The 22,784-nt window shown below is 51.7% G+C and overlaps 1 protein-coding gene and 1 long non-coding RNA gene across 2 annotated transcripts in view; one reads left to right on the top strand and one right to left on the bottom strand.

Moving 5' to 3' along the window:
• The window catches only part of LOC116952719 (uncharacterized), a 36,797-nt gene extending 32,115 nt beyond the window's left edge, over nucleotides 1–4,682 (top strand). Inside the window, exons 2-3 of the long non-coding RNA XR_004404504.2 lie at nucleotides 3,507–3,754; nucleotides 4,047–4,682. This is a non-coding gene — a long non-coding RNA (uncharacterized LOC116952719). The remainder of the gene's footprint in view (nucleotides 1–3,506; nucleotides 3,755–4,046) is intronic.
• Nucleotides 1,564–13,731, bottom strand: APEX2 (apurinic/apyrimidinic endodeoxyribonuclease 2). The gene is made up of 6 exons (XM_032972317.2): nucleotides 13,388–13,731; nucleotides 10,205–10,288; nucleotides 9,239–9,443; nucleotides 8,204–8,353; nucleotides 3,999–4,068; nucleotides 1,564–3,736 (listed from the first exon to the last, which is right to left on the bottom strand). Exons 1-6 carry the CDS (start codon nucleotides 13,500–13,502, stop codon nucleotides 2,549–2,551), a joined length of 1,812 nt encoding a protein of 603 aa, XP_032828208.2. The 5' UTR covers nucleotides 13,503–13,731; the 3' UTR covers nucleotides 1,564–2,548.
• Nucleotides 13,732–22,784: the final 9,053 nt, after the last annotated feature.

Here is a 22,784-nt window from a genome sequence, read left to right as displayed (position 1 = left end):
CGAGAGGGGGAGGATGGAGAGCCCTGCTGCAAGTTGCACGCGGCACAATGCCTCGAGTCCGCTGCAGTGTTCTTCACTCATTTCCCGAGAGAAGGTGGAAGCACTTTGGCAGATGGGACATCACCAGTGTGAGGCCCGCCACGCATTTGAAACCATTGGGAGTTTTGACAGCAGCACGATGATGATGATGCTGATGGTGGTGGTGGTGTGGGGGGTGGGGGGCGGTGGTGTTCTCACGTGTTGTGTGTTGTCGGGGGTGCACGTCAGGTGCCCTGCAATGAAGAACACCGAACCGGGGGTTCCCACACTGCAGACTTGGTGACCCAATCGCCACCGCCACGCTTCCCTCTCTCCGCATTCACCAAAGTAACTCCTGCCCCATTCACATACTGATGAACTTGTCCCACGCCGCTTCACGGCCCGATGATTCTTAAACGCGCGGCCCACACAATGCGGCAAGCAATTAACGGTGTCTGCGTGAGATGAGCCGATCCACATTAAAGGCCGAGGTCTCAGTGTGTGTGTGCGCGTGTGTACATGTGTTCCACGTGTGTGTCTGTGTGTACGAGATACACTCGTGCGTGTACACAAGTGTTCCAGGCGTGTGTGCGCGTGTACACGTGTTCCACGTGTGTGTCTGTGTGTACGAGTTATACTCGTGCGTGTACACAAGTGTTCCAGGCGTGTGTGCGCGTGTTCACGTGTTCCACGTGTGTGTCTGTGTGTACGAGTTATACTCGTGCGTGTACACAAGTGTTCCAGGCGTGTGTGCGCGTGTGCACACGTGTCATACCCGTGCACAAGTGCTATATCCGTGCGTGCACACACGTGTTCCACGTGCGTGTCTGTGTGTACGAGTCATACTCGTGCGTGTACACAACTGTTCCAGGCGCGTGTGTGCGCGTGTACACGTGTGCGCGCGTGTACACACGCATTCCACTCGTGTGCGTGCACGCACGGTGAGAACGAGCGGCGAGGAGGGAACGCCTCGCAGTCGGGCTCTGGCGGATTCTCAGCGCTCCACGTCGCACCATGAACCGAGCCCAAACAGCCCTCACAAATTAACCGCCCGCGCACGAAAGTCCATTGGTGACGGGAGGGAGCAAAACCCTCGGGGGGGGGGGGGTGGGGGGCCAACACCACGCCCGGCCGCCTTTGTCTCCTCAGTGGCGACGTTTACACACCAAATCGGGTACTCATTTGAGGCCGAGTCGACCTAGGGGAGGCCCAGGACCGATTCAAATAATCGTCGAGCGGTGTTTGCCGCGAGCGGAAATCGAACTCGGGTCGCCGGATTCGTAGCGCGGCGTAGCGCTAACCGCTGCACCACCGCTCCCCACCGTTCAAAATACAGTACACGTACATACACACGCGCAGCGTTACTGACGGACGCACAGATTTTCGAATTACTCAATGGCACGCTGACGTGTACACGTGGTTATGAATTGCTGGGCGAGGGAGGACGGCGTGTCCCGAGTCCGACTCGATACGCACGTCCCACGCGTCGTCAAACGCATCCTAGTCTGGATTTTGCGGCGGAACAAGGCTCAAAGACTCGCAGGATCTAAGCGAATGTCTTTTTTATTACAAAATATATTCAGTAAAATCGTCACATTATCTTCAATAACTGAAGTCGTCATCAAAAAACAAGTGATTTGGTGGTACCGCTTGGGGCAGTGGTGTGCATGTACACACAAGGAAACAAACTCCAGCACATTTCCAATGCCACCTAGAAAGGGCCGTTGCTTGAAACGTCACCTGTAATGTAATCTGTTCTTATTTTGTTACTATTTTTTTTTATTGAATAAGTCTTTACTTTACCAGGTAAGGTCCACTGAGCTATAAAGCTCTTTTTCAGAAGTGACCTGGCCCACAAATGTGTGTATGTTGAACTTATTTCGCACCGAAACGTGGCTAACCGTGCTAATCGGAAGTGCCCAAGGACAACAAACTGAACAGAAAAATCCGTTTTAAATAAATTAGTTTGTCAATCTAAATTATTGTAAAAGTGCATAGCTCTGGTGGCCTCCGAACATCGGAAGGAAGAGCATTCCAGACGGCCGCAGAGGGGCATCCAAAAGCGCGCGCGATGTGGTGACCGTCTTTGGTTCGATGGCAGGCAAAAGCCGCTGCGAGGATGACCGGCGTTCCCTCGTGATGGTTTATGTTGATCGCTCAACGAAGTGGCTCATCACGTGCACATTTGTCGCAGCCGAATACACGTTGGTTCGAAATGTGGAGGGGAAAAACTGGAGATGCACGCAAATTCCAAATATACAGCACGTGTCATCAGGGTCGGGATCGAACCCACGACCTCCGGCCGAGGTAATTAACACGTCCCCTCACACTAATAGAGGCCGTGCACACCACAGAGTTGCTGTTTGACGAACGTTGAGAGTTTTCATCGTTTAAAAAACAAAAAAACAGCTCTAGATTTTGAAGCTTTCGTGACTGCGAGAACCAAAGAGTTTACAAAACCCATCGCTACGCGGCAGCCCAGCGGCGCTGGCTCACCACCCAAGCGGCCGTTGCGAGGCCTCCTTGCGGCTCACCTCTTGGCGACCCAAGTGAACGAGTTGCAGCGAGCCTCCTTGTTCGACGCGTGGCCCTCGGGCCGAGGGCACACGTAGAACCGGCGGCCGAAATTCTGCCCGGGTTTTTTCACCGTCCTCAGCAGGCACGGCTCGCCGTGGCCCCTGCACGGCGGCGCCGGGGGCAGCCCCTTCAGCACCGACTTCCAAAAATCCGTGCCGAGATTTCTCTGCCGCGGCTGGCGGTCGTCGGTGGCGGGGTCGGCGGCGGGGCCGCCACCGCCCAGCTCCATGCCCCCCGTATCTCCCGCGCCCCCTGCGTCCTCCGCGCCCCCCGCGGCCATCGCGGCTCCCTCGGGGGACGCGCCGGAATCTTTGTCGCGACAGGAGACCGGGCCGCCGGCCGGGCCGCCGGCCGGGATCGCCGGGTCGAGCCGCGCGCTGCCCGTCGGGCGCTTGAGGAAGCTCAGCAGGGTCCCCCTGGCCGGCACGGCGGTCGCCTCGTCGGCCCCCTTCGCCCGCTTGGCCTTCGCGCCGTGCGACTCGCGTGCCGCACGCTTCCCCTTCGCTGCGGCGGCCGAAGGGCTCGCTTTGCCGGCAACGTTCGCGGCACGGTCAACGCGCCGCCCCGCCGGGCCGAGCGCCGAATCCCGCGAGCAGGCCTCGGGTTTGCCGCCGCCGCCGCCGCCGCCGCCGCCGCGGTCAGCCGGCCCCTTCACCAGGAACGCCGAGAGCTTGCGCTGGCGCCCGGCGAACTCGGGCATGAGGTGCGCGCACAGCGGCGGGCGGCGCGGCGACGGCACGAAGTCGAGCGCCAGCGCGGCGCGCACGGGGCAGTGGTCCGAGCCGAGCACGCCCGGCACGATGTCGCACGCCGAGAGGACGCGGGAGGCGGCCAGGGCACCGTCGGCGAGGACGTAGTCGATGCGCGTGCCGTAGTTGGTGACGCGAGCGCCGGTGACGTTGCACCAGCAGGTGAACGCGTCGGCGCGCGTCGGGTGGAAGAGGCGGAAGGCGTCGACGAAGCGGGGGCCAGCGGCACCGGGCCGCGACGCGGGAGGGTCTCCGCCTCCTCCGCCGCCTCCTCCGGCGCCGTCGTGGCTGTGGTCGTTGTCGGTGGGCCAAGGAGGAGGTCTCGCAGAGGAACTGGATTCGCAGAGGAACTGGTCCAGCCACTTTCTGCCAGGGTGTTCTTGAAACAGCTCCTGCGGGCAGAATGAATGGTGGGTTATCATTAGTTGTGGTGGAGGCCCATGTGATGATGATGATGGTGGTGGTGGTGGTGATTATGGAACGTGACAATGCTATTGATGACGATGGTGACGATGCTGAGAAGACTTCTTGTGACGATGACGGTCATGGTGAGGCTATTAATGCTTCTGATGATGACAATGATGATGGGCAGTGGTGATGATGATGATGATGATGCTGATTGGTAACGATGGTGGCGATGCCCCAATCACTCACGGGATCCTCTGGGTCGCAGTGGTCTATCGGTCTGTGTGCCGTGTTCAGGTCTCCGAGCACAATCACGTGGCTGCAAGGGACGGCGAGGAGAGGACACCGGAAAGACACAAGAGATGCTCGCGTGACCGGGGTCAGAGCAGCGGCAGAACCAACGGCACGCAACTTACAGAACCTGTCCAGATCCCTACCCCCACCAAAATTATCAGCCACTATGAAATTATTATTTTTTTCATTTTACCAGAGGTACGTGGCTTATCATCGCGTGGAAATTTATAGCAGCCAAATACTCGAAAGGCACGTCGATTCTAAATGTGGAGGCAAAAACCGGAGGACCTTGGGAAAAACTAAACAAATAACGTTATCGGTACCGGGGCTCCCAACCAAGGCCATGCGGTACGGCGCGTGGCACAGTTTGGCTCCAGCTATTAGAGTGTGGTGGTCGTGTCGCCACAGTTCTCTGCAATGAGTGCAATGTCTTTAAAAACAACGGTGCTACGTCCCTCTAAGTGGAAAGCCGAACCGCTCCGAGATTCAGCGGTGAACGGGACACCCACCCTGCCACTTGCAGACTTCTAGGAAAGGGTTAAGGAAATTTACGGTAGTAATTTGAGCCTTCAGTCTTCACCTCTGTGCTGTTAAACTACTCTGTGGGCACGAGTAACTGTATTAAAATGTTCTATTTTACTACCTCGTGTGTGTGTTTGAAATATTTAACAATCGTTAATTTTGGAAATTACTCGCGTGCCGTTTCAATAAATAGTACCGTCGTCACCATCATACCAACATCATTATCATCATCAATCAGCTGATCGTGTTTAAACCCTCTAGTGGCAATAAAAACTATGGAACTGTGAACACATTAAATCGGTATTCACTGTCCATCGCACCTACGAACACACGAACGCGTACCAGCCCCTATTTCTTAAGTGTCAAAGAAACGTCCCCAGACACCCACACACAAAACTTATATCTCAACACACGCCGAAGGGGAGGGCAAACGGATCAAGATCTGTATTTAGGCTGGAGGAGGAAACCCGATGAGCTATGAAGCTCTTGCTCATAGATGTCCTAGGAGGGCAGGGTCAGAGAGTTACAACAACAAGAGACGATAGGACGACAAAAAAACGATGGGAGTGCAAAATAGGGAACAAGTTAAGCGGGTCACGATTGACCAAGCTTGGGCAAGACGGCTAAAAAAAACCATCAACAAGAGAGTCCCAGGCCACGCCCAGATATCGCGTCGGTGAGAACCTCACGGGGACTTGGCATTTGGTGTCAAAACAGCGCAGGGGCATGCGCACGGGGTCCGGAAGAGAACACGGCGGGCGGGCGGGCGGGCGGTGCAGACAGGACGAGGAAAACACCGGTTGCGCTGGGTGGGATGTGCGTGTAGGATGGAGGAAGGCCCGATTGCCGAGACAGGCATTGAGAGTGGCCCCTGTGCGAGTTCGCCGGTGTCTGCGTTGAGTCCATGTGTGCCTGTGCCTGAGTCAGTGGGTCTCCGTGCGAGTCTATGCCTCAACGTGTGAATCTACACGTCTCTGCGTGAGCCTATGGGTCCCCGCGCGAGTCCACGGGATCTCCGCGTGAGTCTGAGAGCAGATGTCGGGATGAGGCTGTCAGCGCAGAACCTTGGAGGTCGCCCCGCGTCTCCCCGTGCAACCAGCTGCGGGATCTGGCAGAGATGCCACGACGGGATCCGTTATCTCGATCCGTCTTTGATCACGATCTTAAATACGGGGAGGGGACCCTCGGTTGAAAACCGTGCGGCTCGGCGGAATTCAGGCATCACAGCTCTTGAGCCACTGTGTTTCTGTCCTGGCTGAGGGGCGTTTTAAAACACCTCACTCGCACAGCAGTCAAGCGTCGTCCAAATTCACGCAGCAGTTTGGGGCGCTCGCCCGTCCAGAACTCTCACCTGGTTCAGGCCCTCACCTGGTTCAGGCCCTCACCCGTCCAGAACTCTCACCTGGTTCAGGCCCTCACCTGTTCAGACTAGTATTAGAGAAACCCTGAGCCCTCTGGCTTCACGCCCACAGAGTTGTCTGCCGCTCCAACTTCGCCCCTCGTACGCAAACGGAAAACTTTCACGAATTTGCAAGGAGCGCATTTGCCCCGCGGTGACGTGGCAGCAGGTGCCGCGGAGGGGGTTAAAGCAAGCCGCGGAGAGTGGGGCCGCGGCTGATCCTCATTATCGCTGCCACGGCACGCGAGCAACAGCGGCCCCCCCGGGGCCCCCCAACCCCCCGTCGCTAAATATTTAATTTTGGCGAAGGCACAAACGTACAATTAGCATTTCACTTAATGCGCCGTCAAATAATTAAGAGCCGCTGCCTGCATGGTAATCTCGCGTGGCGTATAAGTAAATAAATATATAAGGATGGAAACCACGCGCGGTCAATCACAGCGATGGCGACGCCGCGGTCTACGTTAGGGTTGGAGAGCCGGCCCGCGACTTTAGTGGAGCCCCCAGGCCGTCCTGAGCATCGCAGCCTCTCAGACAAACACACGGCGTGATCCATTTATAGACGACCCACTGATGCAACGAACGGGGGGATATTTCAGAGAGAAGAGGAGCCTCGCTAACCAGGCCCAAGAGTTTCGTCTCATCCACGCAAACACACCGTAGCCAACGGCTACGCTGCTGGTCGCCAAGTCGCACAATCACTCGCTGAACCATCGACTCACCGGCTCACTCACCCACCCACCCGCCCACTCACCAACGTTCCGACCCAGCCGGTCAACCACTCACTAACCCACTGTATATATGTTGAACTTCTTTTGAACCTACATAGCCGACCGTGCCAATTGGAGGTGTGGGGGAAGGACAACAAACTAAACACAAAAAGCAGTTTCTCAAGAAATTAGTTTGTCAATCTAGATGATGATTTGAAAGCGCGTAGCTCCAGTGGCTTCCAAATCTCAGGAGGAAGAGCGTTCCAGACGGCCCCAGAAGTGCATCTGAAAGCGAACAATGCGGTGACCATCTTTGATCGATGTGCGGCAACCTTCTGACCCACCCACTGCACTCACCCACTCACCAACCTACTGACCCACCGACTCTCCACTTCCTCCCCACTCACTCACTCACTCTCCCACTCACTCGCCCAAAACTGCAGGTCAATTCTCTCTGCTTCTTCCCTCACACGACTTGCACTGTGGATCATTTAGCCCTTGCCTGGCGCACTTTGCCAAACACGGCCGCCGCGAGTTGCTCGCAACATTCGATGGTGCGCAAGCCGCGGTCAGTGACATCACGCGCTTTTGTCACGTACAAAGACAAAGACCCCCCCGCCGTGTAGCCTTTAACAGACTGCTGGGGCTGTTAGCGAGTAGCACCCACGAAGGCCGGCACGGCACACGACGGGGTGGGTGGCCGGCACCACGCCCGGCTGCCTTTGTCTCCCCAGTGGCGATGTTTACAGACGGCACCAGGTACTCGTTTGAGGCCAAGTCGACCTAGGGAAGGCCCGGGACCGGTTCAGACAATCGTCACCGGTGTTGGTGGCCGTGAGCGCGAATCAAACTCGCTTCTGAAAAGGAGCTTTATAGCTCAGTGGACCTTACCTGGTAAAATAAAATAATGTATAGTTTTTATCGTTTATAGTTTGCACGTTCCCTCCACCCTGCGATGTCCTGTAAATGCCGCCACTGCCAGCGGTTTTGGGCTGTGGTCACGATTGTCTACGTGACTCTGTGGCTCTCTATGTGACTCTGTGGCTCTCTACGTGACTCTATGGATCTCTATGCAACTCTTTGTAACTGCAATGTCCTGTGTGGTGGGTGAGTGCTGCTGTGATCTGCGGTGTGGTGTGTGGTGGTGGTGGCTGAACACAGTGGGGCATGAGATCAAACAGTCAGGCTGAAAGACCAAGTCCCACGTCACGGGCGGAGGAATCAACGATTGAATCCGAAACAGAATCTGTGTCCTGGAGAAATCCGATGAGCTTCTAAAGGTTACAACAACAAACGATACAAAAACAACGATGGCAATGTAAAGTATAGGAAGGGTGAACAAATCGCTAAAAATAAATACGTGAAATAGACAAAAGTACCACATTTAAAATTTTCCCAAGCTTGAGCAAGGCAAACACTGTCCCAGACCACACCAAGACCACGCAGTCAACTCAATAATAACAATTTCATTATCTCAAACAGAGGGCGACTGACATTCTGGCAGCGCGGCGATCGGCGCAGGGCCTCACCTGCCGCTGTTGCGCAGGGCGACGCAGCGCGCCTGCAGGAGGCGGTAGAAGCGCAGCTTGAAGTCCCCGCGGTGCGGCCTATCGGGGTCGGCGCGGGGACAGTAGACGTTGACGATGGCGAGGCTCCGCTCTTCCCCGCTCGCCGCCAGCCTGTGGGCACACACACGGCGCACGGGCAAACGCACAGAATAAACAACCACCGCCACTGAGTGGTGGTGGTGACGTCACCACCGCCACTGAGTGGTGGTGGTGACGTCACCACCGCCACTGAGTGGTGGTGGTGACGTCACCGCGGCGCTTCACGTTACCATTCGCCACCGAGTGGCACCGCAGTGGTGAGATATTCACTCCCTCGCCCGGTATGCAGGAGGTCGTGGGTTCGATTCCGACCTTGCGTGTTTTCCCCATGGTAGCGTGAATTTTTCTCCGGCTCCTCCGGTTCATCCCTCCACATTTAGATGCAAGTATTTCGAGTATTTGGCTGCTTTAAATTTTCACGCGATAAGCCACCTCGTTGAGCATTCACTTGTGGCCAGGTCGCTTCTGAAAAAGAACTACATAGCTCCGTGAATCTTACCTGGTAAAATAAAAAAAAATAGTCTAGTTTCGTTTACGTGGCAGTGACGTCACCCCTACATCTCACCAGGTACTCATTTGAGGACTGAGTCGACCTAGGTGAGGCCCATGACCGGTTCAGATAATCGTCTGGATTGCCGTGTACATAGCGCGGCGTGCTAACCGCTGCACTTCCGCTCCCCAAACGCTAACAGACGCACGCACGGACACGCTAAGAGCGTTTGGGCTTCACACACGGGGAGATGATGAGATAAAATGGTGAGCGTGTGCACCTAGCCTGGCAAGGTCAAAGCAGTCACCCTCCCTGGCCCTTGGTGGCGATAGGTGGGGTAGGAGCGGTGGCGCGGTGGTTAGCGCACCGTGTGTGCGCCTCTCTCTCTCTCTCTCACCACGTCTCCCTCTCCCCTCCACCTTCTCCCCTCCCACCTCCTCTCTCCCCGATGCTGTGCGGCCGCTCACCGCACGCGGTGCTGCGTCACCACGGCCCTGCCCTCGGCGTCCAGAGCCTGCAGCTCGTCGGCGGTGAACTCGCTGGTGTCGCCGTAGCAGCCGACGCTGCCGTCGCTGCCGTCGTCCCGGCGACCGCTCGCCCCTCGCAGGAGGCCCGACAGCCCCTCCTCGGCGGCCAGGGGGGTTGCCACATCCCTGCAGTACGTGGCCACGCCTGCCCACGCGGCGAACACGCCGCTTTGTTTAAACCACTGCCGCTTGTGCGAAAATACGCAATTTAAAACACGCGGTGTCTCACGATAACTGCGAAACTCCGCATGATATGCGGGGCCTAGAGGGATGGTGATGGCATGGAGAGGTCTTCATCCAGCGGCGAATAGAGCCTGGCTAAAGAGGATGTGCAAACCAACATTTATATTTGGCCAACTGAATTTTTTTTAACCCAGTGATAATGTTACATCCACAAGTGTACTTAATACAATTACTTTAAACTATTTTTCATTTGACCAGGTTAGGCCCACTGAGCTATATATAGCTCATTTTCAGAGGCGACCAAGCCACAAATGATAGCTCAACGATGTGGGTTATCACGTGGAAATGTATTGCGGGCCAAATACTTTAAACGCGTGATATTCATTCAAAATGTGGAGGGAAAAATCGGAGGATCCGGGCAAAAATCCACGCGACCACAGGGAAAGAGACATGCACCCTCCAAATACATAGGTGTCAGGGTCTGGATCGAACCCACAACCTCCTGTATACCAGGTGAGGTAGTTAACATCCCTCCACCGGGTTGCCGGGTTCATAGAGCGGCCTATTTTACCGACTCTAGAGGGACGATAGACCAAGTTAACACCCCGAACCAGGATTTGAACTCGAAACCTTCCGAATGCGAGCTGCTCGCTCACCCACCAGCTGACTCACAATACGTTGGAGATGATCCCTAACAGGGATGAAGCTGTGCGCCCATCTCACCAGAGTAGCCGCTGCGGACCCTCGAGAAGCTGAAGTAGGCATTGTACCCATCCACTACGGCCGTGGGTTCATCCAGGAGGTCCCCTAAAAAAACACACAAAGGAACATGGCTCCTGTAAACCTTCGCAGATTGTTGGGGCAGGTTCTGTAAGCGAACACATCTTTAAGGATGGCACGGCACACGACGGGGTGGTGTGGCCAGGACCACGCCCTGCTGCATTGGTCTTCCCCGGTGGTGATGGTCACACACGACGCAGCACGTGCTCATTTAAGGCTGAGTCGACCTACCTCTACCAAGCACACGTGCGCTCGTCCGACGATCGGAGGTGGTTTCAATTCACGCTCGCGGAGGAGTGGCTCAGAAGTCAAGAGCGCTGAGCAGGCATAGCCGGGAATTTGGGTTCGAATCTGGGTTTCAGCCACCTGTGATTATATCCGGACCTCAAGCGAGTCTATGAACCAGGAGGTATGCAGAAGAGAGATTATAAAAGAGAGGAGATGCACTCATCAAGAGACATAAGAGACACATTTGTTCAGGACACATGGGAAATATATTTTTAAGAGCTCTTAAAAGAGATAATTCGGTGATGTCGCATTGCTAGTGGTACACAAGTACAATATAAAAAACGGAATACATTCACGTGCTATGAAGGGTCATTGCCCGAAAGGTCGCCTATAATAGATTTTTTTTATTCGATTTTTTAAGGCCACACACTCAGTGTTATTGATTAACTAGCGTAACTGCCCATCATATGACCGGTTCATAAAAATCGAATTAAACAAAAAAAACTAAAATGTAAAGATTGTATTGAAATATATGTATAAAAAATGTCTCTATACATCACATTTGGTGTTAATTCACGATCGTTATTCTGTAATGTTGGTGTGCAAAAGGAAGAGATAAAAATACCAAAACAGGGTCGCACTTGGTTTTTATCAAAAGCGGCACTGGTATACTTAAGGAGAAAATTGATTACTCCTATAACAAACTAATAATTAGTTACAATGATCAATGTGTCGCGTTTTATTTTTGTAAGCGGTATGTGAGGCATTCAAACGTAACAACAGATATGGGTAAAACCCGAAGATATACTCGGAAGGGATAACAAATTATATTATTCAGAAGATGTAAGTGTTATTATATTGGGGATGTAAATCTAAACAAGGGGCTGTCGTCGTGGGTTGGAAATGAACCGCGAAACGCCAAGTTCCGGGGCTGCAGTCACGTGGGGCTGTGCAGTCAGTCACGTGGGGCTGCAGTCAGTCACGTGGGGCTGTGCAGTCAGTCACGTGGGGCTGTGCACTCAGTCAAGTGGGGGCTGCAGTCAGTCACGTGGGGCTGCAGTCGGTCACGTGGGGCTGTGCAGTCAGTCACGTGGGGCTGTGCAGTCAGTCACGTGGGGGCTGCAGTCAGTCACGTGGGGCCGTGCACTCAGTCAAGTGGGGCTGTGCACTCAGTTAAGTGAGGCAGCAGTCAGTCACGTGGGGCTGCAGTCAGTCACGTGGGGCTGCGCAGTCAGTCACGTAGGGCTGTGCGGTCGGTCACGTGGGGCTGTGTAGTCAGTCACGTGGGGGCTGCAGTCAGTCACGTGGGGCTGTGCACTCAGTCAAGTGGGGGCTGCAGTCAGTCAAGTGGGGCTGCAGTCAGTCACGTGGGGCTGTGCAGTCAGTCACGTGGGGCTGCAGGCAGTCACGTGGGGCCGTGCAGTCAGTCACGTGGGGCTGTGCACTCAGTTAAGTGAGGCAGCAGTCAGTCACGTGGGGCTGCAGTCAGTCACGTGGGGCTGTGCAGTCAGTCACGTGGGGCTGTGCAGTCAGTCACGTGGGGCTGTGCAGTCAGTCAAGTGGGGCTGCAGGCAGTCACGTGGGGCCGTGCAGTCAGTCACGTTGGGCTGTGCACTCAGTTAAGTGAGGCAGCAGTCAGTCACGTGGGGCTGCAGTCAGTCACGTGGGGCTGTGCAGTCAGTCACGTGGGGCTGTACACTCAGTCAAGTGGGGGCTGCAGTCAGTCACGTGGGGGCTGCAGTCAGTCACGTGGGGCTGTGCAGTCAGTCACGTGGGGGCTGCAGTCAGTCACGTGGGGCTGCAGTCAAGTGGGGGCTGCAGTCGGTCACGTGGGACTGTGCAGTCAGTCACGTGGGGGCTGCAGGCAGTCACGTGGGGCCGTGCGGTCAGTCACGCGGGGCCGTGCGGTCAGTCACGTGGGGCCGTGCGGTAAGTCACGTGGGGCTGTGCACTCAGTCAAGTGGGGGCTGCAGGCAGTCACGTGGGGCCGTGCAGTCAGTCACGTGGGGCTGTGCACTCAGTTAAGTGAGGCAGCAGTCAGTCACGTGGGGCTGTGCAGTCAGTCAAGTGGGGCTGCACTCAGTCAAGTGGGGCTGCAGTCAGTCACGTGGGGCTGCAGTCAGTCACGTGGGGCTGTAGTCAAGTGGGGGCTGCAGTTAGTCAAGTGGGGCTGCAGTCAGTCACGTGGGGCTGCAGTCGGTCAAGTGGGGCTGCAGTCGGTCACGTGGGACTGTGCAGTCGGTCACGTGGGGCTGCAGTCAGTCACGTGGGGCTGCAGTCAAGTGGGGGCTGCAGTCAGTCACGTGGGGCTGCAGTCAAGTGGGGGCTGTAGTCGGTCACGTGGGGCTGTGCACTCAGTCACGTGGGGGCTGCAGGCAGTCACGTTGGGCCGTGCGGTCAGTCACGTGGGGGTGCTTGCAGCCAATGAAGAGGCGCCCTGGCGCTGTTCCCCATCAGTTTTTAATCAAAAGTTAAACAAGAAACTAATATCCTGCACGTCCCTGTCCCCGCCACACAACACAAACACACACAAGCATCACTTTTAAACAAGTAGTGTGCTCAGAATTTTTTAAACGCAGTGTTTATATGCATATACTGTTTTGAACCGTATTGTTAATTGGCGAGGGGGTGCATTTAGTGTAATAATTGTACACTTTGAACAGAACCAGGGGTAGCATACTATATTCATCGACACCTAGTCTGACAATGCGTACCACAACAGCAACGTTTAACAACAAGTCCAGCACTTAACACACGGGAGTGGCGCGCAGAGCCAAACGGCGACTCGCGAAGCTTTAAACGTCAAAGCGACCGCGACTTCCTTTGCAGTACAATGACGACGACAGCCCTGGCAATTACGGGGAGGGTGGGTGGACCGAAACGTTGGCCTTCACTCACTCGTGACTTTAGTCTCCTGTAAGCAGACAACGTCGGCGTCGAGCGAGTCGAGCAGGGCCTTGAGGCCCACGCGCGAAGCCCTGATACCATTGATGTTCCACGTCAGGACGCTCATGTTTCATTAATCGCCGCAATTTACGGCACTCTTAATTATGTTTTTGTTTTGTCAAGAGCCGCGTGGCTCACAGGGTTATAGCTAATACAATGAAACGGGGAAACGTTGCGAGTAGCAAGAGAGGATCGTTGCGTCGGTGGCGTTGGCGGGAAAACGCCTCGCTAGGCCCCATGTTGGGGGGTACGAGCCGGGTGCAGCAGTAACGCCGCTCGTGATTGGTCAGAAATGAGCCGCCCCTGCCGCGGCCCTCGGCCAATCGCCTCGCGACTTCTGTCTTGGGCCCTCCCTCCCTCGTCGCGCGTGTTGCTCCGGGCGAGGGTCAGAGTCCGAAACGTCGCCTAGCTGCGTTGTAGGGTTGTCAACGCCGACTGAAGCTATACCGGGGGATGTGTGTGGTCCCCCACCCAACATTAAAACAACATATTCTTGGTTCTTTCGGTAAAGTCACCACGTAGAAGGGAAACAATAAAATAATAAAAATATAAATCACGAAAGCTTTCAATCAAAATAAAACAACAGTTGAATATTGATAATAGTTTTATATTTTTATTATTTATTGTTTCCCCTTCTACGTGGTGACTTTACCGAAAGAACCAAGACTATGAATCCCTGCAGTCACGAAAGCTTTAAATCAAAATAAAACAACAGTTGATAATTAATAATGTTTTTTTTTACACTTTTTTCTGGCAACAAAACTGACACCTTTTTTTTACAAGGAGTCATGTTTGCATTGACCACAATACCTCCGGTCGGAATGCAAACAAAAAACACAACTCTGATAATGTATGTGGCACTGTCCTTGAAATTGATTGGTCCACACCAGAGACAGCTTTTCTTAGAGCCTAGTCTCACCCAGAGCTCTCATACTCTGATGCTGCGTTGTCTTTGAGTTGTGCGCCTTTTGGCGTCTTCTGGTCCAACACCAATGTGAGACTAGGCTCTTAAGGAAAGCTGTCTCGGGTGTGGACCAATCAATTTCAAGGACAGTGCCAATACATTATCAGAGTTGTGTTTTTTGTTTGCATTCCGACCGCAGGTATTGTGGTCAATGCAAACATGACTCCTTGTCAAAAAAAGGTGTGAGTTTTGTTGCTAGATAAAAGGGTAAAAAAAATAATTATCGTATTTTGCTACTGGCAAAGGAGGTTCCAATAGGGTACAATAACAAATGTTGGAAAACAACAACAGCAGCTGTTTTAAAACAACAACAAAACAGCTGTTTTAAAACAACAACACAGCTGTTTTAAAACAACAACACAGCTGCTGTCTTAAAACAACAACAACACAGCTGTTTTAAAACAACAACACAGCTGCTGTCTTAAAACAACAAAACAGCTGTTTTAAAACAACAACACAGCTGTTTTAAAACAACAAAACAGCTGTTTTAAAACAACAACAACACAGCTGCTGTCTTAAAACAACAAAACAGCTGTTTTAAAACAACAACACAGCTGTTTTAAAACAACAAAACAGCTGTTTTAAAACAACAACACAGCTGCTGTCTTAAAACAACAACAAAACAGCTGCTGTTTTAAAACAACAACAAAACAGCAGCTGTCTTAAAACAACAACAAAACAACAGCTGTTTAATTGCCAGAAAGTGGAAACCCTATTCTTAATATTGTGATACTGGCAAGGGAGGTCCCATGGTGTAGCTGATCACCCCGAGCTCTCATTGCCCCTGATAGTGGCGTTGTCTTTGTGCTGTTCGCCTTTTGGGCGTTGTCTTCTGGTCTAACGCTGTTTGAGACGAGGCTCTAAAGAAAGCCGTCTCTGGTTGTGGATCAATCAGTTTCAAAGACAATGCATGTGTGGGGGCTACCGTCCCCCGCCATCACCGAATTGTCGGGGCCGCTGTCCCCCGACTCCCCCGTTACATTCATACTACTACCCCCCGGCTGTTCTGTGGGGTTCGGGTTACCGACCCCCAACTCCTCGCCCCCCTGTACCCCTGACTGTGTTGTCGACCGCGTAAGCATGGCTCAATTAGTGGGCTCGTACGCTTTACGCTTGCGGGGCGCTACGCGGGTTCAGTGGCGGCGCGCTGCGGTGAGCGCGTTCGCGAAGCACGACTCCGTCCCGCGCGTGAAACAAACGGGTACGGCGCGCCGACGCGTGATTCCCTCACACACACGCTCCACGCGTCCAGGCAATAACAAACCCGACGCCGCTACCTGCCCAGCCCCGTACACCAATCACACTCGAGGGAGTTGGGGTCGGGGGTGAGAGGGCAAGGGGCGTCTGCCGTGCGCGCGCCGCTGATTGGAGGGAGCCACTCCGCTCCGATTGAAAGGGCCGTTTAAACAGCCGCGCGTGTACGCGCACACCAGGCGCTTAGCTCTCTGCTTCGCTATAAACAACCGCGCATGCACGCGAACGCAAGGCGCTACACTCCCTTATTCGCCGCAAACAGCCGCGTATGCGCGCGGACACAAAACACTCCGCCTCCCTCTTCGCACTCACAGCGATCGCGACACAGTTTTATCCTCTATTAGCGGTTTTATTCCCCGCGAATATCCCGCTAAACTACGTGTATAGAAATACAATAAAATTATATTAAAACAAAAAACAATCACGACGTTTCGATCCCAACGCAAGCGATCTTCATCAGGTGTCAAGAACAAATCACGGAGGTAAATACAACAAAAAGATGAGAGACGAGAATTCAACAAACCTGAAAAAAAATTACGTGAAGCACATCCAGTCAGGCCAACAACACAGTTAGACACTTCCTGGCGGACCACGAATTTCAGAAGAGTGTTAAATTTCGTGTTCAACCTTTGGATTGCACATACCAGCATAGATAGAAATAAGAATACGAGGTACACGGTCAGTAGAAATACATATACAAGTCCACCAAGAGGTAAGGAGGGAGGAAAGACGGACAGGGAGGCAGAGAGAGAGGGGGGGATGAACAGAAGCTTAAATAGGAAATACGGTTGGAGGGGGGGAGGGGCCAGAGCGAGAGCGGCAGCTCAAACATGCAACATCTTACACATACAAAATGGCAGCTCAAAAAAGGACCACCTCTTGTACATACAAAACGGCAGCTCAAAAAATGAGCACCTCTTGTAAATACAAAACGGCAGCTCAAAAAAGGACCACCTCTTGTACATACAAAACGGCAGCTCAAAAAATGAGCACCTCTTGTAAATACAAAATGGCAGCTCAAAAAAGGGCACATCTTACACGTAATTACAACGGTAACTTCCCCGTAGAAGTGTGATAATAAAGTATTAAAGCTTTCGTGACTGCATAAAATGACTCATTGGTTTTTTCGATAAAGTCACGTATGTAGAAATACAATAAAATTATATTAAAACAAAAAACAATCACGACATTTCGATCACAACGCAAGCGATCTTCACACATGTACTGCCAGAGCATGATGTTTTTGTTTGCATGTTCACTACAAGTACTGTGTGTGTGGTTAATGCAGACATGATGCCTTGCAAAAGGTTTCTGTTTGGTGTTTTAACATCTTAGGTCCGTACGGCGCACAGCCGTTTCAATACGGGCAACAACAACAACAACAACAAAAAATGTGTCTCTTTGTTTGTGTTTCTCCCTTGTGATGGAACTTTGTAGGATGAACTTTGAGATTTATAAGGGCACGGGGTGACCAATAAGGTCTGAGTTGGTCTCTAACAAGCTAAAGGCACTGATGAGGGGTATGGTGTCACTCGACATCCTTACAAACGCGATTTTCCGTCTCCGGGGATGTCCCGCGTATAATATCATAAAAAAGTTTGCTGGCTGGCTTCCTGCCTGGATTCCTGCCTGACTGGCTGGCGTGGATGACGTCACCTGCATCCCACACCGTTGAGTCGTGATGACGTCGCGCACCTAATCCATAATAAAGGTTTATTTTTGTTGGGTTAGATCGCGTCGATACACGTGTCGCTAAACTCGCCACCACCCGACACAGCCGATTAGTAAGGTTTGTCACGCAAACACAACGTGGCAATTAGTTACTGGCTCAGCACACCGGTTGTGTGTTGGAGAGTAAATCCACTACGGCATTTACAATTCGAGTGCCGTGACGTTCCGCCGGTGATAACAACAACAACAACCAGCAACATCAGGCGATGAGCCAGAATTGACAAGAATTCCTACTCCTGTATCGGTCTTAGATAGAGAAGCAAAGGTGATGCTCGTTCCCCTCCACCCCCACCCCCTCTACCCCACCACCCACCAACCACACCAACACCAGCCACTACCTTCACCCCACCCCCTCCACCCCCTCCACCCCACCCCCTCCACCCCACCAGCCACCACCACACCACCACCACCCACCCCCTTCACCCCACCACCCACCACCACACCATCACCCACCCCCTCCACCCCACCACCCACCCACCAACCATACCACCACCCATCCCCCTCCACCCCACCACCCACCCCCTCCACCCCACCACCCACCCACCACCACACCATCACCCACCCCCTCCGCCCCACCCACCCGCCACCACACCATCACCCACCCCCTCCACCCCACCACCCACCCACCAACCATACCACCACCCATCCCCCTCCACCCCACCACCCACCCCCTCCACCCCACCACCCACCCACCACCACACCATCACCCACCCCCTCCGCCCCACCCACCCGCCACCACACCATCACCCACCCCCTCCACCCCACCACCCACCCACCAACCATACCACCACCCACCCCCACCACCCACCCACCAACCACGCCACCACCCACCCCCTCCACCCCACACCCACCCACCACGACACCACCACCCACCCCCAGGACGGGTGTAGATATTCGTCACCGCTGTTGGCTGTAGGTGGGAATCGTATTCGGGTGTCCAGGTTTGTAGCAAGCATGCTAAACGCTACACTACCGCTCGCCATACCCCCTCACACACTCACCCACCCACCTACTCACTCACCCACCCACTCACTCACTCACCTCCTCACTCACCTCCTCACTCACCTACCCACTCGCCCACCCACTCGCTCGTCCACCCACTCGCTCGCCCACCCACTCGCTCGCCCACCCACTCGCTCGCCCACCCACTCGCTCGCCAACCCACTCGGCCACCCACCACACTGCAGGTCACCTCACTTCTCTCCGCTTCTCTCCTCGCACTGTGGAATTCCTTTCTCCCATAATCATCATCATCATCGTCGTGGTCGTCTCTGTCTCCACCAAAGCTGACGGAACATTGTCTAAAACAGAACCATAAAAATCTGAAGCAAAATTTACAAATTAGCAAGCGTTCTAACCGCTCCGTATGTAACTCGGCAATGGACGTGGTGGTCACGACGGAGAGTAAAGTAGAAGTCACCCTACCGCTTGTGCCCGATGCGACACGCCACGTCGCGCTGGGCGCTCATAATTGATTCCTCGATTCTAATTTGGCCCGGGCCGGCGGGAATTAACGATGGCTCCTAAATCAATGACACGACGCGTTAGGCGCGCGCGGTTCCACGCGGGTAGCCGCCTACGTCACAGAGAGTCGCCCCCACCCCCCTTCCTTTCCCCCACCCCTCCCCCCCCTGTTCCTCACCTGCGAGACGCCTCTAATTGAATGATTCATAGATTCCACCCGCCCCACCATCCACCCCGTCCTTTCCCTCCACTTGTGTGTAAATCTGTGTATACCCCGGATATTTTAGAGATGGCAATTCTCCTGCTGTGTATCCTACTGCTGTCCCTCCCGGCCATATCTAGTGCCACACTCAACTCTACAAACGGCTACCCTCGTTATTTTGCGTCAATACTTGTTGCTCTATTTGCCACTACACCTGCAAATGAAACAGCTCATAGACACTTCTACACTCCATCATTGTATCCTTTTAAACCCTATCTTTGTCATCCCATTACTTCACCAGCACTCCTTCCAAACTTCATTCTGCTCTTAAAAATAACACCATCTGCGAGCTGCTGCCATTCGTCCAAGGTTCGCCGCTCTTCATCCTTTCACAGAAAATACTTATGCAAACTGTTAATTCTACTTTTCCTATTTATGGGTGGTATTGAGCTTCATCCTGGCCCAAATGAAAAGAGCTCGTATAATTCTGTAGATTTTTCTGGCAGGAAAGGTGTTGGTGTTCTACATGTCAACATCAGAGGGCTTGTGATTAAATTAAGTCAACTAAAACTAGAAGTGGCAAATCTTGACCCGGACATTTTTTGCCTAACAGAAACATTTCTCACTCCTGCCGTCAATGACTTGCAGATTACGATTGAAAACTACAACCTTTTTCGGCTTGACCGAGGATCTAAAGGAGGTGGAATTGCCATCTATGTTCGTAACACTATTGCATGTTCACCAGCTCACTCCTTGTTTAAAAAATGTTGCTTTGAAGGTCTGGCTCTCAGAATAACTCTCCCAAATAATCAACAGATATTGGTAGTGTGCTGCTATAGACCGCCTTGTGGGAAGGATGTTGAAGCTGCATTGGCACTGAGAGAGCTTTTTGGGGGCCTCCCTAAAGGTGAAATAATTTTAGTGGGTGATCTAAATTGGAATTGGCTAAACCCGCCGGCCGTGGCAACAAATTTTACAGATGAATTTAACTTGTTTCAATTAATAAATGTCCCCACAAGACCCAACCTAAAAAATCTGGGACAGTCAACTCTGCTTGACGTCCTATTGACAAATGCCCCTCACAATTTCGCACTGACTGGTGTTCTGGGTAATAACCTTAGTGATCACTCCTTCATTTTTGGTGTGAGATCATCAGCCAGACCCAAAGCCCCCCCTAAAATTGTTGAGAAGCACTCTTTGAGGCACTTCAGCACTCAGGCATTTACAAATGATGTGCTTCACTCGGATATTGATAAGGTCTGTGATATCCCCAACCTGACTACGGCTTTGGAGACTTTCAGGTACACGTTTCTCCAAATTCTTAACAAACATGCTCCGTTGGTTAGATTTAAAACTAAAGGCAACCGCCCACCATGGTATGATCCTTTGATTACAAAGCTCATGAAAACTAGGGACAAGGCTTGGGCATGTGCTCAGAAAAGTAATTTGGTAAATGACTGGCTAGAATACAGGATTTTAAGGAATAGATGCGTTAAAAAAATACGGCATGCAAAAAATGCCTATTTTTCCTACACTCTCCTGGAATCACATGGAAATGCCAGGATTTTTTGGAAAACAATCAAATCTATCGAAAAGGCATCCAAAACAGAAAATCTGCCCATTGAGCTTCACCGAAATGGGGAATATTTTTCAGATCCCAAAAAAATAGTTGACAATTTTAACCTTCATTTTTCTGAAGCTGGTAATCTTTTTGATAATATATTGGGAATCACCCCTGCTCCTGCAAATTCCTACACCCCTGTCCAAACTTTAAACGAATTTAGTTTCCAACCAATCCACGAAAGTAATGTTCTGAAACAACTGTCCTACCTCAAAGGGTCCTCCTCTACCGGAGCAGATAGTTTTCCCGTCTTTGCTCTACTAACTGTTGGTCACCTAATATACAAACCTATAGCCCATATTTTCAACCTGTCCATCAAAGAAGCATCGGTTCCTCTAGAATGGAAACATGCCTATGTCCGTCCACTTCACAAAGGGGGCCCTAAAGATGATCCCAATAACTACCGACCTATCTCAATTTTGTCCCCATTGATTAAAATTTTTGAAAAATTATTGAACTACCAAATTAGCAGTTTCCTGTCCACCAACAATCTACTACATCTAAAACAATCTGGGTTCCGGAAAAAATACAGCACCACATCTGCTGCATTAGACTCTTTGAATCAAATTTACAATAGCCTTGATAATAAGCAGTACTGTGCCTGTCTTTTTCTTGACTTGTCCAAAGCTTTTGATACAGTTGACCACAACACCCTGCTTAGTAAACTAAGTTACCTCGGTGTTTCCAAGAACACAGTACAATGGTTAAAAAATTACCTCTTTTCTCGCACCCAAACTGTATTCACAGATGGTTGGAGGTCAAACAGTGTTAAGATAACAAAAGGGGTTCCACAGGGTTCCATCCTCGGCCCCCTCTTATTCTCTCTTTATGTCAATGACTTGGGCACTGAACTGGATCATTCCAGGGTAAATCTTTTTGCAGATGACACGATACTGATTACTGCTGGCCGCTCTACGGATGACGTGATTGCTAAGCTCCAGGGTGATTTCAACAAACTACAACATCAGCTAGTTTTTCTTAAACTAGTCCTGAATACCTCCAAAACCAAGGTGCTATGCTTCTCTCCGGGACTAAAGCAGGAAGTTATTTTTCCCCAATTACATTCCTTGAATAATTATCAAATAGAGCAAGTCAAGATCTATAAGTATCTTGGGGTCATCCTGGATTCAAAACTTAGTTTTGAAGATCACATTGATTATATTGGTAAAAAGACAAAAATAAAAATTGGTTTTCTGTATCGACACAAGCACTGCTTCCCCCCAATGTTCCGTTTGAAATTGATAAAAGCTACCATACTGCCTCTACTTGACTACTGTGACATCGTGTATAAATCAGCCCCAAGTACTGTACTGAAGAAGCTTGATTCCATCTATCACTCGGCCTTAAGATTTGCATTGAACTGCCCATATAGGACTCACCACTGTGATCTCCACATTGGGTCAAACTTAACATCTCTTAATGTTCGACGGCTTGTGCACCAGATCTTATTTATTCACGATGTACTTACAAAAAATTCCGCAGACTACCTACTGGATCTCCTCTCTGTTTCAAAGAACAAATTTGACCTCAGGTCTTCGCTCATTTACCAGCTTCACATTCCCTATTGCCGTACAAAAACTGGAGGAAGAGCTTTTGCTATTGATGCCCCCAGGGTCTGGAATGCTATTGCCAATAAACTGTAACTTGAATCACTATGAGATCTTCACTCAAAACTGCTCTAGAGGAGTTGTACAACCATAGCTGCCACTGCTATTCAGTGGCCTAAATTATGGCCCTAGATTTTGGTGTTGTAATTTATTTATGTATTTTATTGTTAAAAATTCGGTCACAGTCCCTATGATCACTGTTACATTGCATTTATGGCTTTTATTTTGGTGATTTCGAAAAGTTTTTTTTTTTGTTTTGGCCATGTTTTTGTTTATTGTAGTACGGAGTTAGACTGATGGCTTTAATCTTAGTTGTCTTGTGGTTGTTGTTGTTATTTGACTTGCATCCCACTGGGATTTTTGCACACAGCGTTGGTGTACGGTGCTATTTCAGGAATATTTTGATGTTTTTTTCTCCTGGATTTTCTGTTTGCACAGTCACATAATCACTTTAAGATGTTTTCTTGTTCATGTTTTTTGTTTGTTGCGTTTGCACCCGATTCAAG

This window comes from Petromyzon marinus, chromosome 48, assembly GCF_048934315.1.
Source record: "Petromyzon marinus isolate PM22_M1 ecotype Great Lakes invasive population chromosome 48, UKy_Petmar_22M1.pri1.0, whole genome shotgun sequence".
NCBI classification, from domain to species: Eukaryota; Metazoa; Chordata; class Hyperoartia; order Petromyzontiformes; family Petromyzontidae; genus Petromyzon; species Petromyzon marinus.
Note: the sequence above shows the minus strand (reverse complement) of the source record. Positions and strands in the feature narration are given on the sequence as shown.

Excerpts from the sequence above, each read along its gene's own strand:
- APEX2 (XM_032972317.2), bottom strand. The coding sequence starts at position 13,502 with ATGAGCGTCCTGACGTGGAACATCAATGGTATCAGGGCTTCGCGCGTG. Across the intron at positions 9,444-10,204 it reads GGTCCGCAGCGGCTACTCTG|GCGTGGCCACGTACTGCAGG; the intron begins GTGAGATGGGCG and ends CCGCGTGGGCAG. Across the intron at positions 8,354-9,238 it reads GTGACGCAGCACCGCGTGCG|GCTGGCGGCGAGCGGGGAAG; the intron begins GTGAGCGGCCGC and ends GTGTGCCCACAG.